Source organism: Perognathus longimembris, chromosome 23 (assembly GCF_023159225.1).
Source record: "Perognathus longimembris pacificus isolate PPM17 chromosome 23, ASM2315922v1, whole genome shotgun sequence".
Taxonomy (NCBI): Eukaryota; Metazoa; Chordata; class Mammalia; order Rodentia; family Heteromyidae; genus Perognathus; species Perognathus longimembris.
The window spans coordinates 11,445,393-11,462,286 of record NC_063183.1 but is presented as its reverse complement, the minus strand read 5'-3'; the positions used below and the strand labels follow the sequence as shown (position 1 = coordinate 11,462,286).

Genomic DNA, 16,894 nt, shown 5'->3' with positions numbered 1-16,894 from the left:
GAGACCGCCTCTAGGACATCTGATTTATTCAAATGAGGCGCCAAGAGATATACCCCAAAGGCAGGCACAGGAGAGGGGCCCCTGATTGGCCCCAAGGGCTGTCCATCAAGTGATGTCAGGGGACTTCCCTTGTGGGCGGAGGCCCAGCCCCCCCAAGGATTGGGTTTCTGGGGTCCCGGCCATCAGACACGTGCTCGCCCCTGGAGGTGGGGGCTTCTCTTCCTGTGGAAGGCGGAAGAAGAGGGGACGGGCCAAAGCCAGCTGTGGCCTCTTAAAGGCACAGCTGTCTCCAACAGAGAATTACTATTTTTGGAGGGCAGTACTTCTTATTGCATATTAAAAAGCATGTGTAGTTTCTAAGAAAATTAATTCAGTGCTTGATTATACTGTATCTTTTTTTTTTTTTTTTTGGCCAGTCCTGGGCCTTGGACTCAGGGCCTGAGCACTGTCCCTGGCTTCTTCCCGCTCAAGGCTAGCACTCTGCCACTTGAGCCACAGCGCCGCTTCTGGCCGTTTTCTGTATATGTGGTGCTGGGGAATTGAACCTAGGGCCTCGTGTATCCGAGGCAGGCACTCTTGCCACTAGGTTATATCCCCAGCCCTATACTGTATCTTTAAGATGAAATGATAGCAACACTATTTAATAATCCATAAATCCCAGATCCCCAGAAGCAGCCCTTTTTTTTTTTTTTTTTGCTTTTTACTTTTCAGGGTCTCACTCTTTTGTCCTGGACTAGCCTTATCTCATCATCCTCCTACCTGTGGCCTCTCGCAAAGCTGGAATGATAGAAGCTTGACTTGTTTTCTTATTGCTCCATTTGCAAGGTCTCACCTCTTAGATCCTGCCGTTCTTGGAGACTCTAGATGGACTAGTCCTAACTCATCTTTCCATCCCTCCTCTCACCTGCCCTGCCCACCACAGGGGGAGCCAGGTGACTAACCCACTTACTTCCCTTTGGGTCTACTTTTCCTTCTCAAGTCTGGGGCCCTTTGGTAGATGGATCTGGCCCCTGAGAAGCTATCCTAAAATCCATGCAGCTGGCAGCCCCTGGGCCCCACATTGGCCAGGCCTAGCCATAGTGGTTCTGGTAAGTCTGGCCTCTCCGCTGCCAGCAGAGAAGCTAGAAGACTGGACTTGATGTGCCTGTCTGCCCCCTCGCTGACTTCTGGGCCTGTTGGTGTGGACAGAGGACCCAGTGCGTGGCCTCTCAAGCCCACTTTAACTTTGTGAACATAGTACTCTGTGCTCAGTGAATAAGATGGCTGACCCTGGCTTGTGAGCTACCAACTTCACTTGAGTCCTAGTTTCAGAGGCATACTGCACTAGAGGGGGTTAATGGGCATTCCAAGGGCAGTTTCATCACATTGGATTCCTGTTCTAGCCACTGGCTTTGGGACACACCCTCCCTGAGCTGTGACTCCCATCTCTGGATCTTAGCACCAACCTGCTTCAGGTCCTGTGTCAGGCACTCGTGCACTGAGCCATGTGTCTCTGTTGGCATCACATCATGGGGTATGTGTGAGTGTGCATGAGCATGATCTCCCAGTGGGCTCCAGTAGCCCCATGTACTGCTGGGAAGGTGGCTGGGGAGCTGTCATCAAGGCTCTGGTGATGCTCCTGTCACAGTCTGGGTCTCTACTATTTAACCTTTCAAAGTATCATCAGCCATTTTTTTTTTTAATTGAATGGTGACATGACCTGACTGGAAATTGTGCTCCCGGTGTCTGAAAATGTGCTGTCTCCGAAGTGCTACTGCTGGCCATTGGGCCTGCTTTCTCACCAACCTAACCTCACATCCTTCCCGCCTTCCCAGGTATCTGTACCATGTGTTGACCAAAAACACCACCGTCACCGAGCAGAACCGGAACCTGTTGGTGGAGACCATCCGGTCCATCACCGAGATCCTGATCTGGGGAGACCAGAATGACAGCTCAGTGTTCGAGTAAGTGTTTCAGTGCTGCAGCTTTCCAATCCCGCCCCTTCCTTTGAGTGCTCTGCCAAGTGTGCACCTCAGGATGCAGACTTGACACTTATTTGGTCCTGCTCGAGTCTCTCGCTCCATGGCTGTCCTTGAACCTTTGTAGAGGCCAGCAAACAGTGAGGAGGGATGGGAAGGAAGAAGTGCCAGGTAATTTTCCACACGTAGTGTCTGAGGATCTCCCAAAGGCAGAGGAAGCACCTGTATGGTGAGCTTGTAGATGGACAGAAAGGCTTTGCCCCCGGTAGAGGCTACCCACAGAGTGTGTGTGTGTGTGTGTGTGTGTGCGCGCGCGCCGTTACTGAGGGCCTAGCACCCTGCTAAGCTTTGAGGGGATAGTGAGATGGTCTCTACCTTGCCTTAAGAGGAGGGCTCCCCAGTTTTGTTCAAGGTCACCTGACTGGTAGGTGATGAAGGAGCAGCTTCACCAGTGTGGAGAGACCTAGGAGTGGGTTACTCCCCGCCCTCATGCTCCCTACGTGAGCAGGCTCAGGCTAAGCTCTTTGTCTTTCTGAGCCTCAGTTCCCACATCTTTAAAGGAGAGAGCAGAAATCCTCTGTGTAGTGCCTGACCCAGAGCAGGTGTTCAGGGATGACCGCGAGTGAGAAGCTCAGCATGCTACCTGCACCGGGGACTGCAGAGGCCAGACAGATACCACGACTGGCCTCCCACAGGCGTCTAGAGCTTAGTGAAGGATGGCATCATAGGAACGGGGTGGTGGAGGCCCAGGCCTTGCAAGTATACCGTGTGTTGTGTCCACCCGTGCTCCTGGGTCAGCCACCCACTGACCCTTTCCTGCTCTCTCCCCAGCTTCTTCCTGGAGAAGAACATGTTTGTTTTCTTCCTTAACATCCTGAGGCAGAAGTCAGGCCGCTACGTGTGCGTGCAGCTGCTGCAGACCTTGAACATCCTGTTCGAGAACATCAGTCACGAGACCTCTCTGTGTAAGCGCAATGCTTGATACTGGCCTCCGCTCTGTGGGGCATCAGCAGGGCATAGCACGGTGCAGTTCTGTGCATCTGTGTTTACTGCACCCGGGGCTTGGCTTGGTCACCCTAGTGAGGTAGCTGAGTGTTTGGGTGGGAGCAGTTTGTTTACTGTTTCACTACTGGTTTTTGGTGAGAACTCTTAACTGGCTTGTAGACAGCTACTGTCCTGGTCTGTTTTCAGTTGCTACAGCAAAGCACCTGAGGCTGGGTAATTTTGAAAGGAAAGAGGTTTGTGTTGGCTCATGATGTTGAAGTGTGAGAAGTTCAAGGTTAGGCAACCATATTTGGAGAGGCCTTGCATTACTTCAACTCACGGGCAAGAGGGTTCATGGAAAGAGAGACCACTGCGCTGTCCACTCATGAGGCTGCACCCGTCACCAGACACCTTCCTGAGCCCACCTCCTAGTGCTGCCACATAAGAGGATTAGGGTTCTAGCCCATGATTTCTGGGGACACCAGGACCACAGCAGCCACCTTCCCCCCATGCAGCCCTTCCTCTGTGCATGCAACTGCACCAGACAGTTCAATCTGTCTCTTCCTCTTGTGGGGACACCACGTCCATCAGATTAGGACGTGCCTTTACAACCCCATTGGTCCTTAGTTACTGCCTAAAAACCCCCATCTCCAAATGCAGTCCCCTTAGGGGAGAGCACTGAGCATATGTATCTGCTGGAGACTATAAATTCCAAGACTGTGAGTTCAGACTGTTAACTTTGAGTTTACTTCTGTGTGTTGGGACACTGAGGGGTTGGCACTGTCCCTGTGTTGAGCGATTTTTGAGTGTCTGCCTTTCTTCTTCAGGGCTCATAGGAAAGCATCAGCTATCCAGGCACTAGTGGCTCACTCCTGCAGTCCTTTCTACTCAAGAGACTGAGATCTGAGGATTGCTCTTTGAAGCCAGCCGGGGCAGGAAAGTCCCTGAGACTCTTACCTCAGCGATCAGAGTTGTGGAGCTATGGCTCAAGTGTAGAGAACCAGCCTTGAACAGCTCAGAGAAAGCACCTAGGACCTGTTTAAATCCCAGTATTGCCACAAAAAGAAAAAGTCAGCTGCTGATTAATCTGCCCAGGGCACAGGTAGCAGAAGGGTTTTTAGGGGTAAAACTTTCTCCCAGTCCCTCAGCTTTAATTCTGCTGCCCAGCCAGGGAAGGTGGCCTCTGAGGCCAGTGCCTGCCTTCTCTAAGCACAGGGTTAGGGCTGGTAGTGTCCTCATTTGAACATTGAAGGAGGCCAGAGCATGCAAGGGTGTCAGCCCAGGACAGTTGCTCAGTTGTCCTCAGGGGGGCTTGTCACTGGTGGAAGGGGTGCTGTTCAGCATCCTACAGGGCCCAGGACAGCCCTGGACAGCTCACCAGCCCCATCAGTGCTGAGGGCAAGCATCCTGGTTTAGTTCCTGGTGTTCCTCAAATGATCCAAGATGGCCACACCAAGCCCGTGTGCAGCCTTCTAGGAAGAGGATGAATGTCTTGATCAGAGGCAGGCCCTGTCCCTGGGGCAGGACAAAAGGTAAACTCTCTCCTGCGGGAGAGCCGGGGCTTGTGCTTCACAGCAGTGGCCACTAGGTGGAGCTGCTGTCCCACAGATTTCCTCATGCTTCCCATAACCGCAGGTTGACAAATGTGGGCTGATTCATGGCTCCCAACGCGGTTTCCCTTGTTACCAGCTTCTGTTTCACTGGATATGAAACTAGTGCGGTTTCTAATTTGAGAGGGGAAGACCCAGCTTGTGGCACAGGCCCAGGACTGAGGCCAGGACAGTGCTGACTCAGACCAGCTGGCAGAGGAGCAGCTAGAGAGGACCGGGGCTCCAGGACAGAGCCTTGGCCTGAGGGCAAGTCCATCCTCCCTCATGCCTCTGGTAGTCCTTCCTCCCTCCCTCCATCCCTCCATCCCTCCATCCCTTCCTTCTTTCTTGGCAGTATTGGAATTAGAACTCAAGGCCTCAGCTTTGCCAGGTTGTATTTTCATTTTCATTAGATTCTAGGAACTTTTTAATTTCCCCTTTATTTCTTTAATGGCCCATTGGTACTTTATAATATGCTTTTTCAGTCTCCATAGGTCTGATATAACATAGGAAGTTTTTTTTTTAATTAAAAAAATGCTAGTCCTGAGGCTTGAACTCAGGTCCTGGGTACTGTCCCTAAGCTTTTGTGTTCAAGGCTAGTGGCTCTGCCACTTTGAGCTCAGTGCCATTTCTTGCTTTTTGATGGTTAGGCTTTCCTGCCTGGGCTGCCTTTGAACCTTGATCCTTAGAGCTCGACTTCCTTGAGTAGCCACCTACGCCTGACTCAATTTTTCTTATTTTAGCCAAGATTTGCTTTGAGTCTTAAAATAGTTTCTATTTTGGAGAAGATTCCATATGTGTTTTGCAGCTGCTGGATGAAATAATACTCTGTGGGCATATTGCTAAGTCTGTGCGCTCTGTGGTGTCATGTCATTTGGAGGTTTCTTTGTTGAATTTTTTGTTTCTGTCTGTTGGTCAGAGTGGGGGACTGAAGCCTCCCACTGTTACCATGCTGGGGTCTTTTAGTACGTGTAAGTCCAGTGAACTTGGGGTTGGTCAGCATTTGGTGTGGGTATGTGAAGGCTGATATGTCCTCTCCAGGGAGCTTCCCTTCACTAATACGAAGTAACTTTCCTTGTCCTTCTGACTACTTTGAGTTACTTCTCTCAAAACCAGACAGAGACACAGACAGCAACAAAAAGCAATTGGTTGAGAAGGCATATGTCTTGCTGTATTCCTGGGCTCGCTTCAAACCATAATCCTCCTGATCTCACCCTTCCACGTAGCTAGGATTACAGGCATGAGCCATTGTCCCCTGGATTGTTTTTATTTTTACTTTCTGATCATAGAAGGAAACTGCTTTTATTGTAAAACAACAAAATAAGTGCAGAAAGTCAAGTTTTTATAGCATCCCACTTAGACAGCACCTTCCAGGTGCCCCCTTGCCATTTGCCTCGCTGGTCCCAGCTTCCAGTCCTCTCAGATCTCACCATCCTCCCTGGAGCCTCCAGATGTAGTTTACCAACTGCATCTTGCTGTGCTAGCCTAACACCTCCACCCGACAGTGGGCATGTAGGGACTTTCCAGGTTCTCACTGTTAGAAGCAGCCATCACCCAGATGTGTCGCTAGAGAGACTGAGATTACCTCCAAAGCCACACGGTGAGAGGTAGCAGAAAGATCCTAGCTGAATGAGAGAGGCCCCTCCCCTGCCACAGTGGTCACCCATCACCCATCACCCACAGGGCCACCGCTTAGAGGCCCTGGAAGAGTCCCCGTGGGCAGCAGATGAAGTCTGTGGCTGTTCCTCATCTCCAGCACACCTGAGACATGCAGGACTTCACTGGAAGCCCTGGCATGACACCTGTGCTGCCAGCCACCCAGAAGCCATCACAGTTCACCCCACTCAGCACTCCCTTCTCCTGTCTCCTGGGCCCACCACTGGCATGATAGCACAGAGGAAAGAAGCGCTCTAGTCACCGGACTCACCCGAGGGCCAGGTAGTCAGACAGGAGGATGAAGGACAGCTAGCACACACTTGAATGTGCCAAATGGGGCAGCTTTTTATAAAGTGGTTTGTGAGAAAGCCTCTGCCCTGCCCAATCACCCCCCTCCACCCCCAGTTAAACTTTTCCAACAGTGGAAAGACATTTAAGATGCTTGCCTTTGAGCTTTGTAATGCCGTGCATGCATGTGTAGTAGGTGATTTCCTCGCAGCTCAGTTAGCAGGTTTGCGTGCGCTCCCATGGTCCCTTGCTTGTTACTGGCACCCTTTGCTCCTCCTCTCTTTTGCAGTCGCAATTGACCTGTCGGTTTTGCTTTTCTTTTCTAGATTACTTGCTGTCAAATAACTATGTAAATTCAATTATTGTCCATAAATTTGACTTTTCCGATGAAGAGATTATGGCATATTATATATCGTTCCTGAAAACACTTTCACTGAAGCTTAACAACCACACTGTCCACTTCTTCTACAATGAGGTAAGGGGTTACCAGCGGGGCCCGCTGGGGTACAGCTAAGCTGGCACAGCAGCACCTCCTGTCTGTTGGAGTCTGTCCTGTGTCTGCTCATGAAGAATGCGCGTGCTGTTTCACTTTGGGTGCTTAAGATGTTTGTATTTGGCAAATTCCCATTCCACTGCCATGTAACATTCAGTCTGTGCCTGAGCTTGATGCTTTGCAGGGAGAAGTGCCCCAGCTGACTTGGGGGAGCCATGTGCTGTGAGAACAGGAACCCCATCCTGGTCTGAATTGCAGACATGCTGTTCCCCATCTTTCTCCTTTCTTCCTCTTCTTCTTCTTTCTTCTTCCTTCTTCTTCTTCTTCCTCCTCCTCCTCCTCCTCCTCCTCCTTCTCCTTCTCCTTCTTTTTTCTTCCTCCTTCCTCTTCCTCTTCCTTATCTCCCTCCTCTCCCACCCCCTCCCCCTCCTCCCCTCTCCCCCCTTCTCCTCCTCCTCCTCTTCCTCTTCCTCCTCCTCCTCCTCCTCCTCCTCCTCCTCCTCCTCCTCCTCCTCCTCCTCCTCCTCCTCCTCCCCTGCCTCTGTAATCCTTCCCCCTTTCCAAGCAATACTGGGCCTTGAACTCAGAGCCCTCTCTGCCACTTGGGCCACAACTCCATCCCAGGCTTGCTGTTTTCTGTAAATGAATACCCTTGGTAGCCTTTCTCTTATTTCCTAAAAAGTGCTAGCTGGCTGAGGCAGGGTCATTCTGGGTCTCAGTCATATCATCAAGGATCTAGGTTTTCTGTCATCCTGCTGTGTGACTGTGCAGTTGCATCTGACCACATGTCTTTAGCCCCACATGTTCACAGCAAGGCTGCAGTAGCACCAGGCATCACACATTCACAGGCTGCTGTTGGAATTTCTGATGAGATCACTTCCTTTCTTGTGTCTGTTTTTGAATTTGAAAAAAATTTCTCAGAAATCTCCTACCAGACTTCCCCTCCTGCCGGTCAGAATTGTCCTTGGTGGGTCTGGAATTTGGGATTGATTGGGCAGGCTGTTGTGACTCAGTCTCCCAGGAGGTTAAAGTGCTCTGACCCCCAGATGAGTGAGGCAAGAGACAAGGCAAATCACAGTGCCTCCTGGGATCCATGGGAGGCCGCTGCCCAGAGCCCAGGGCTTTGTGTGGTGGGGTCTTCCCATGGTGGCCACATTGCTCTGGCCTGCATTTGAAGTCAGTCCATCATCTCTAGTGTATCTTTTGAGCCAGGGAGAAGTCCAGCCAGCTGTCCACAGCACCGGGGCCTTGATTTTGTGTTTGCTGATGGGGAAGAGCTGGTGTCCAAGCTGGTATTTCCCAGTGCTTACCCACAAAACCTAACATCATGGGCCCAGTAGCTCGCACATCATAGGTGCTCAGTAAACATGTCCAGAGACCAGGAAGCCAATGAAAATGTTTGCTCAGAGACTGATCTGGTGAGAGAAAACCTACCTGTGAGGTTTTGAGCAGAGTGAGGGCCTGGGAGCCCTGGCTGGGAGCTTCAGTGTTTGAATTGGGCTTCCTTTCCGTTTTAATGGGAGCAAGTACACTTTGTGTACGTGAGTCTTGGTGGGTGCACACCTGACATGACATCCAGTTCTCAAAGTGGCCTCATCCTTCTTAGCCTTTACCTCCACCCTGCTGGCTGGAAGACCCTGGCCTTCCCTGCCTCTCCTGTTCTGCGTGGAGCCTGGAGCCTTGTGGAGTCCTGGCCACTAGAGGGGAGCAGAGCTCTCGCTAGGAGGATCCTGGTCTGAATGAGACACATTTTCCTTAGATAGACTGTGTTCTGTGCTACCCCCTCACTCAGTCCTGATCCATCAGCAGAAGCTTCTTGCCCACTTCCTCCATGATGGTGCTGGCCATGAATATGAACTTGATAGTGACACTGTATGTTTTCAGGGGAGGTAGCTCTGAACTGGTTTCCTTTAATCCTAGCACCCGTTTCAAGGAGGAAAAGGCAGCCTTAGGACACTGCTTACAGCGAGGACGTGGGGCCCTGGGAGGCTCACTGAGGCATCCTCTTCCCTTCTGTTGTGGTCTCTGATGGGTCTCAGCACCTGGGGTGGGGCTGGCTGCCTGTGGCTGGGTAACTTTCTGCTACTTCTCTTGTTTTAGCACACCAATGACTTTGCCCTGTACACAGAAGCCATCAAGTTTTTCAATCATCCTGAAAGCATGGTTCGAATTGCTGTAAGGACCATAACTTTGAATGTCTATAAAGGTAAGCTTCCTGCTTGGCTGCTTTCTGATTGGCAATAAGTCCTCACTCCCGTGGCCTGTGGATGCATGTGTGCAGTTCTCTGCCAGTGGGGGCTCACATGTCATAAGCCACAGCTGCTTGCTTCCCCAAATCCCTGCAGTTACAGGCCACGTAGCTGGTGCTCCCTCATGGAGCTTGTCTCCCACCACCCTTCCTTGCATGCTGTGGTCTTGCTCCATGCTGCTACTCAGAAATCAAATGCCCTGAGGGGCACGTGGGATTGAGTGGCCATGGAAGATACTAGATAAAGTGGAGCTGTCTTTTAAATGGTAGATTTAAAAGTTTGTATTTTGACTTGTAAACTGTACCTCAGTACACAACTTGGGGATCTTTTAGTTTGTAAAGGTATTTTGTGCTGTGACCAGCAGGGGGCAGTATTGCGTTTCCTGACCAGTTGTGAGGGCCTGCACTGACAAATCCCTCCTTTGGAGATGTTAGTGCCGTAGACATTGCCTTCTGGAGAAAGCCCTCCCAGGCTCCCTGGGCCCTGAGGCTTCTAAGACTGGAACTGGCCCGCCAAGGCCTTTTCCTTGTCCTCACCAGGGTGGAGCTGGGTCCCCAGTGTCTCCCGGATGAGTCAGGATCTTACTGTGGAATTGATCCCCATTGGGGGAAGGGAGGCCAGCCCTTCCAGTTAAGCTCTTCCAGGGGTGGCAAACTGAATCCAGCCCTCAGACCCATTTTAAATGGTTTAGATAGGTTTGGGGGGAAAAAAGAAGAAGAAGGTTATTTAAAACTTGGGAGATGCGAAGACTCCTCTTTGGACCCTCTCCAAATGTAGTCTTTCTTTCGTTTCATGACTTTCCTTTCACTTTCACATAAACTTACTCTGTTTACTTTCGACAATAATAAATAAGAATTGAAGATGTCAAATGATTGTCTGGATTTTGACTTGAAAGTACTTTCAGTCATCTTGGCCCCCAGTAGGCAGGGCGGGCAGGGGCCAGCTGGTGCTGTGAGGCCGATGCCCCCTTAGGGTCGGGGCCCCAACTCCCTGCTTATATATACCCAGGGTGCCTGGCTTCACTCACTGGGCCACCAGCCAACCTTGCTGGCCTCTTGAGTTTGTGACTCTGGTCCAAGCATGGTTGGTTCACTGCCTTCTGCCTCCTGCCTCCCTCTGTTTTCTCTTGTTCTCTTCTAACCTGTCTCTTTTGCTTTAGATGGCTCCTGCCCTGGCTGTCTGTCCCTCTGGGCGGCTGTCTCACCTTCCCAGTTCCTAACCTTGTTAACTGTTGTCTGTTTTTTGCCTTTCCTTCAATGACGACTCACGTCCTTACCCAGTGTCATGTAAGTTATTAACCGCGGTTCGCTCACCCTCACTCCAGACAACTTGCATGACAGGCGCTGTCATTTTCCAGCGCACCACACATGTGGAGCCCACTCATTTATTTTCTTAATTTGTTGAATAGCATAAGAACTGCCTGATGACTCTAGTTTTATGAATAAGATAAACATTTTCAAGGGTTTCCAGGAAAGACAGACAATTCCAGATTATAGCAGAGGGCTTTTTCATTGTGGTTCTTTTGGTTTGGTTTGGTTTGGTTTTCAATCTCCCCCATGTTATTTTTAGTAAATAGCTAAACGGATTTTTTTCCCCCTCCTCCTTTTTTTTCTTTCCGTGAATGTTCCCAGTGGATAACCAGGCTATGCTACACTATATCAGAGATAAAACTGCCGTTCCTTACTTCTCCAACCTGGTCTGGTTCATCGGGAGCCATGTGATCGAACTTGACAACTGTGTGCAGACAGATGAGGAGTACGTGGTCTTTCTCCTTGTCGGGGATGGGGGGGGGGGGAGGATGGTGTGTGGGCGAGAACTCAGGGCCCATGGAGGGAAGTGAAGGTGAGCAGAGACCACTAGCCCAGGGCGCTGTGCAGGGTTGACGGTGGTGGAAGGCTGGGGGATGAGAACCACGAGCTGCAGTTAAGAGATGAGGATGGGGGCTGGGGATATAGCCTAGTGGCAAGAGTGCCTGCCTCGGATACACGAGGCCCTAGGTTTGATTCCCCAGCACCACGTATACAGAAAACGGCCAGAAGCGGCGCTGTGGCTGAAGTGGCAGAGTGCTAGCCTTGAGCGGGAAGAAGCCAGGGACAGTGCTCAGGCCCTGAGTCCAAGGCCCAGGACTGGCAAAAAAAAAAAAAAAGAGATGAGGATGGATGCACAGAGTATCTGTCTGCAGTGTTGTAGCATTCAGGGAGGAAACGAATGAAGAGCTGAGACCTGGGTGAACGTCAGGCATGGTGTGCTAAGTGAGAGGCAGGCACAGAAACCCTCAGAGTGTGGGCTTTCACTGAGGTGAGGTGCCCAGGCTAGGCAAATTGAGAGGCAGAGTAGATCCATAGTTACTGGACCGGGGTAGGGTGGCGGATGGCTGCCTGTTCATGAGCCACTGCTCCTCCCAGAGGGAAGTTGGACAGTTGTAAATATACTAAAGCACTGGGGCTGGGGTTGTAGCTATGTGGTAGAGCAGTTGTGTAGCATAGGTGAGGCCCTGCCTGGACACTTGAACAGCTTCACGGTGTTAAGAGTTGCACACTGCACAAGGGTGGGCTTTATGGTAGGAGAACTATTCTACCTGGTCTGAGAAGCCTGGCATGCCTCACAGCGGGATTTCTTGCTCCTGCGTGCTGTTGGCCTTTGCACTAGATCTTTCATTGCCACCCCTCCTGTGCATCGAGGACCTTCCTAGCGTCCCTGCCTCTGATCCCTATGGCTGGTGTCACCCTTCCCTCTGTGGCACGAGCACAAAGGCCAAAGAAAGGAGACATTGCCAGATAAGGCAGTCTGCAAGTCTGCCTCAGCTGAGAAGTGGCCCCAGGATGCTCTGTGTCTTGGCTGATCTGCCTCTTTGCCTCACCCCCCTCCCCCAGCCCACCACAGAGGGTGACAGAGTGTGTCCCCTGCTGTTTGGAGTGAGGCTGGCCATACACTGGTTCCTAAGGCTATTGGTAACAGCAAGGACATGGTGACCTCCAGCCTGGACCTGGGGCAGGGGCCTTGTGACCTCGCTTTGGGAACCACATGGGGGCCACGTGACAGACATGATTGCTGCATAAGGCTCCAGTCTCTTTCTAGAATCTGGAGTGTTTTAATTGGCAAGGATATATGGCTCCACTACTGGTCTTTATCTGGGAGCTGAGAGTTGGCCATATTGCCTAGTGATTATCTTGGCTTACTTACTACTAGAGCTTAGTTTTTTTTTTTTTTTATTTGTTTATCCCATTTACTTGAGTCTAGATTTACGGGGTGACTTATACAAAAGCCCTCAGAGGAGGTGCCCCAGGAGTCCCCTACAAGAGATTGCAGTAGACCTGTCCATTTTCCTTTTGTGTATCAGTGGGACAGGATGGAGTTGTCTGAGCTAGTGTAGGAGACCCTGATCTGGTAGAGCCCCTCCATCTAAGTCTCAGGCTACTGGCTCCAGGCCCTGCCCCCTGCCCTGGCCTCCTGGCTGAGGTGGTCATTCGCATGGCAGGCACCGCAATCGAGGGAAACTGAGCGATCTGGTAGCTGAGCATCTGGACCACCTGCACTATCTCAACGACATCCTGATCATCAACTGTGAGTTCCTCAATGATGTGCTCACCGACCACCTGCTCAACCGGCTCTTCCTGCCACTCTACGTGTACTCTCTGGAGAACCCGGACAAGGTGTGCCGCCTTCCAGCCTGGTGGGGAATAACCTGGGGCCTGAGGCTCTCCTTCCTTTCCTTTCCCAACAAAGGTTTAGTCATAAAAGTAAAGGCTAGGACTTCCACCCTGAGTAGGGAGCTCTGAGTGCAGGCTCCCTGGGTACACTCTGGATTTGAGAAGATGGGATGGAGGCTAGGCCTGCAGCGAACAGGCACAGGGGACAGGAGCTTGGGGAAGCCGTGACTGTTGAGTTCTCAGTGGGGAGGGTCACATGCCAGGGCTTGGCTTCCTCTCCCTTAGGGAGGAAGTGCTCTTGTGGGAGCACTCTGACCATTCTGCAGTTACCATGGCCTCAGAAGGAGACAGGACAGTCATGGGTCACCCTGTAGGGGGCTTCCATGCATGTGTCCAAGGGCTGGCCTTTCCTATTTGGAGGTAGAATGGGGAATTCTTGCCATAGATCAGTAAATACAGCAAAAGAAAGTCATAGCCTTCTTGAGCTCCTCAGAGCAGCTCTGGTGGCCTCACTAAGCCTGGGAACTGCATTTCAAGCCTGGCCTTTTCCCCTGGCAAAGCAGTAGCTTCTACTAGGCCATTTCTTCACCTGCAAAGTAGGTCCAAAAGATCCACTCCTCCTTCCCTCATAGCTACTGGTGGATGGAGCACGTTGAAGCTTGAGGGGAGTTGTTTTAAAGCCAAAGGCCTGGAATTGCCCCCTCTGTATTTTGGAGCTTGCTTCTGGTCTTGGGGACCTCTGCTCCAGGCCCTCAGTGCCCAGCTGGGGACAGTCGCCTTCTTGGTGACCTGGAAGTAAGCCCCTATTGGGTCAGCTGCCAAGCTGGAGCTAGCGGTGAGGGGTTGCTCAGAGGACTGTGTTGGGGGACGAGCCTATACCTGTCTTGTGACCAGCAGCAGGAAAGGGGAGGTTGGAGCAGGGGAAATCTGAGGCCAGAGCACCTCTTGTTTATACCGATAGCTTTTGGTAGGTGTGTCCTGCGCTCCCTTTGTAACCTGGACCTTTCTTCCCTCCACTCTTCACTAGGGAGGAGAACGACCCAAAATCAGCCTGCCGGTGTCCCTCTATCTTCTGTCACAGGTATGTGTGTTCCCTCACCAGCATCCCAGTCCTATTTGGGGGTCTGTGGATACACAGGTCGTGCTCAGTCTCTGTGTCCTCTATCTTAAAATCCTAGGAAGAAGAAAAGGGTGTTCTTTTCTAGCCATAGAGGCAGCTCTGCCTTCTTTCTGACGGGATAGAAATTTAGAGGAATGAGAAATAAATCCAGCCTTTGGCTAGTTGATTTTTACATGGAGGCTGAGATTCCCAGAGCAGCCAAGGCATGCTCTACGTACCCAGAAGTAGAGTTCGCCTGGCTTTTATTTACTGTATTTTGAAATGAGCTCCAAAAGGCCGGGCCATGGTGTGCCACACAGCAATCTTGGTTTAAGAAATGGAGCTGCTCTGAAAGGGTTTGGTTGTGGCTCATTTCCAGATTACCTTCTGCAAGGTGTCTCCTAGCTGTGTCCACTCCCACATTTGTACCTCCCGCCCTCCTTAAACAACTCTGCTCCTTTTTGGCAGTTATGTACTATGTCCAAGAAGGGAAAAACTCCATGGAGACCTAGTTACATAACTTTAAAAACATTTTTATTACTAGCAGTCCAGACTCACAGGCTGTCTCATTAGCCTGTCAAGTAGTCAGATGTTCGACTAATAGCTCCATTTCACTTCTGCGGTGGCTCCACTATTGATTACCTTGGATGAGAGGCCAGCCTTCCAGCTGGACCCCCTGCCCTTTTCAGTTTGGAGGGAGGCTGGCTCCCACTGGTCTCAGAAGGGAGCCTCAAACCACCACCTCCCCTGGCCACTAGGCTGATTGGGATCCGGATGTGGCCTGACCAGCTCTGAAAGCTGTTTGCCCAGAGCTCTGCCCAGTGCCCACTCTGTCTGAATGTCCTTCTGTGTACCAGAGCTCAGCCCCAGACTCTGCTGGCAGCCCTTTCTGCATCTCCCGCTGGGGATTCTGGGAGGCTGACAGGACCTGAGCAGGCCAGCTGTTCAGCTATAGCAGTCCTGTAGAAAACATCCTGGGACCTCTCCGTCTGCAACATTGCGTGCATGGGTGGGATTTCTTCTGAGGAGGATGACTGCCAGCCCCTTATTCCTTTGCTGGGAGCATGGGCATGTCTTCTTAGCAATGGACCAGTGGCATAGGCGCTTCCTTACTTCTGTCAGTGTCACACAGAAAGCCCAGCTTCTCAGTCCCCAAGCCGAGATCCTGTATGAAGATCTCTTATAAAGATGACAGTCTTGAGCCCTTCCTCCCCCACCCTCTCACCTGGCTTATTATGTGGCATAAGTATGGGGAAACCCCAGTCAGGTTTCAATCCCGTGTCCTCTAAGCACTGGCATCCTCACTAATCATGTATAAGTACTAATCATTTATAAGCACAGCTGGCAAAAGCCAGGAAATTCACATCTATGACATCAACTTGGTATGCCAGGTGATGCTGTCCCCTGAAACCAAACAATGTCAGTGTGGCGTGGATAACCAGCACTGCTTTTCAGTCTGGCGTGGGCACACCTCCATGTCAGCAGTGGGCAGGGGCAGCTCCCTTCTCTGTCATTGTCACAAGACCAAGAAAGGAGCAGCGTGACCACGGGCAGGAGGTACTGGCCCCTGTCTGCGAGGGCTTTGGTGGGTGTGCACTGAGTGCTCATGTACCCAACGAAGGGTCTCAGGGCCCCATTGTGTCCTGTGGCCATGTAAAGTGTGGCAGTAATTTGGCCACAGTGGAAGAGAGAACTACCATGATTGTTGCTAACATTTTTTTTTTTTGCTAGTCCTGGGGCTTGAACTCAGAGTCTGAGCACTATCCCTAGCTTCTTTTTGCTCAAGGCTAGCACTCTACCACTTGAGCCATAGCGCCATGTCTGACTTTTTGTGTGAATGTGGTGCTGAGGAACCAAACCCAGGACTTCATGCATGCTATGCAAGCACTCTACCACTAGGCCGCATTCCCAGCTAATGTCTTTAAGTGTCTGCCTAGCTCTGGAGGTGAGTCAGTGTACTAGATCATACTCAATATTTGCATACACAGACAGATTGATAAGACAGACAAGTCTGTGCTAGTGAGGGCCTCTGGCTGTTTCAAAAACTGTCCCTTTTTCTTGTTTATTCTACCTGATTTGTATTTATTTAGTATTTGATAACATCCCTCTTATCCCAACATTAGCAATATGACACAAGGGAGGGTCTCCCATGGGCATGCAATCCCATACCCCAGAGACAGCCAGGGCTGGCTTCTGCCTTTATTAAACGTAAAACACCATGTGTAACATATAATATATGACATGCTAACACACATAAAATGTGACACACTGTACATACAACATACTTTTTAATAAAAAGTGTTGTTTTTTTTAAAGCTGAATCATTAAACCAGCTTTCTTCTTTCTAAGCTCATGTTTCTGATACCTTATCTGTGCCCAGAGACTGCTGTTCTTCTAGAGTTCTCTGTCCCCAGGGGCACTGGTCAAGCGAGCTGGTGTGTCAGGGCCAGCTCTGCAGGGTAGTCTGGAGCCCCCTGATTCCCATCACCCCTCCTCTGAACCTTGGCAACAGAGTGGAGAGTGGGCTCCTGGACAGCCCAGGGCCTGGTACATTTGTGCAGGCCCCCAGCTTCTGTGGCTTTTCTTCCCCAGTTCCCACACCTGCAACACTGCCATGAAATCCCAGTGTGAGACAGGGACTGGACAGTTCTGGTGACAGACAGGCTCTCTGGTACCTTTCTGTGTAGTGGAAGCATTGGGACACAGCCTTCTGGTCTTACCATAATTGAGTTTGATGGAAAGGAAGGGGTGTGCTGCTTTGGCCATTTCTTTCCCACATTTCTCCACTCTGACCAGTGTTGGCTGACCCCTGCCAGAAGGGACGGTCTGGCTCAAATACATTTCCTTCCCAAGAAAATCAGCCAGCCAAATAGGCAGGAGTCTGGAGGAGAGCTCATTTCTCCTCGTCATGACCTGTCCTCTGGTCCC

At 51.0% G+C, this 16,894-nt stretch overlaps 1 protein-coding gene across 9 annotated transcripts in view; it reads left to right on the top strand.

The window, feature by feature from the left end:
• Positions 1–16,894, top strand: part of Clec16a (C-type lectin domain containing 16A) — a 150,871-nt gene that overhangs the window by 9,986 nt on the left and 123,991 nt on the right. For all 9 annotated transcript variants that reach the window (XM_048333044.1, XM_048333043.1, XM_048333040.1 and 6 more), the window contains exons 2-8: positions 1,815–1,943; positions 2,790–2,923; positions 6,802–6,950; positions 9,069–9,174; positions 10,849–10,972; positions 12,696–12,870; positions 13,895–13,948. In XM_048333044.1, coding sequence (XP_048189001.1) covers positions 1,815–1,943; positions 2,790–2,923; positions 6,802–6,950; positions 9,069–9,174; positions 10,849–10,972; positions 12,696–12,870; positions 13,895–13,948 — 871 coding nt within the window. The remainder of the gene's footprint in view (positions 1–1,814; positions 1,944–2,789; positions 2,924–6,801; positions 6,951–9,068; positions 9,175–10,848; positions 10,973–12,695; positions 12,871–13,894; positions 13,949–16,894) is intronic.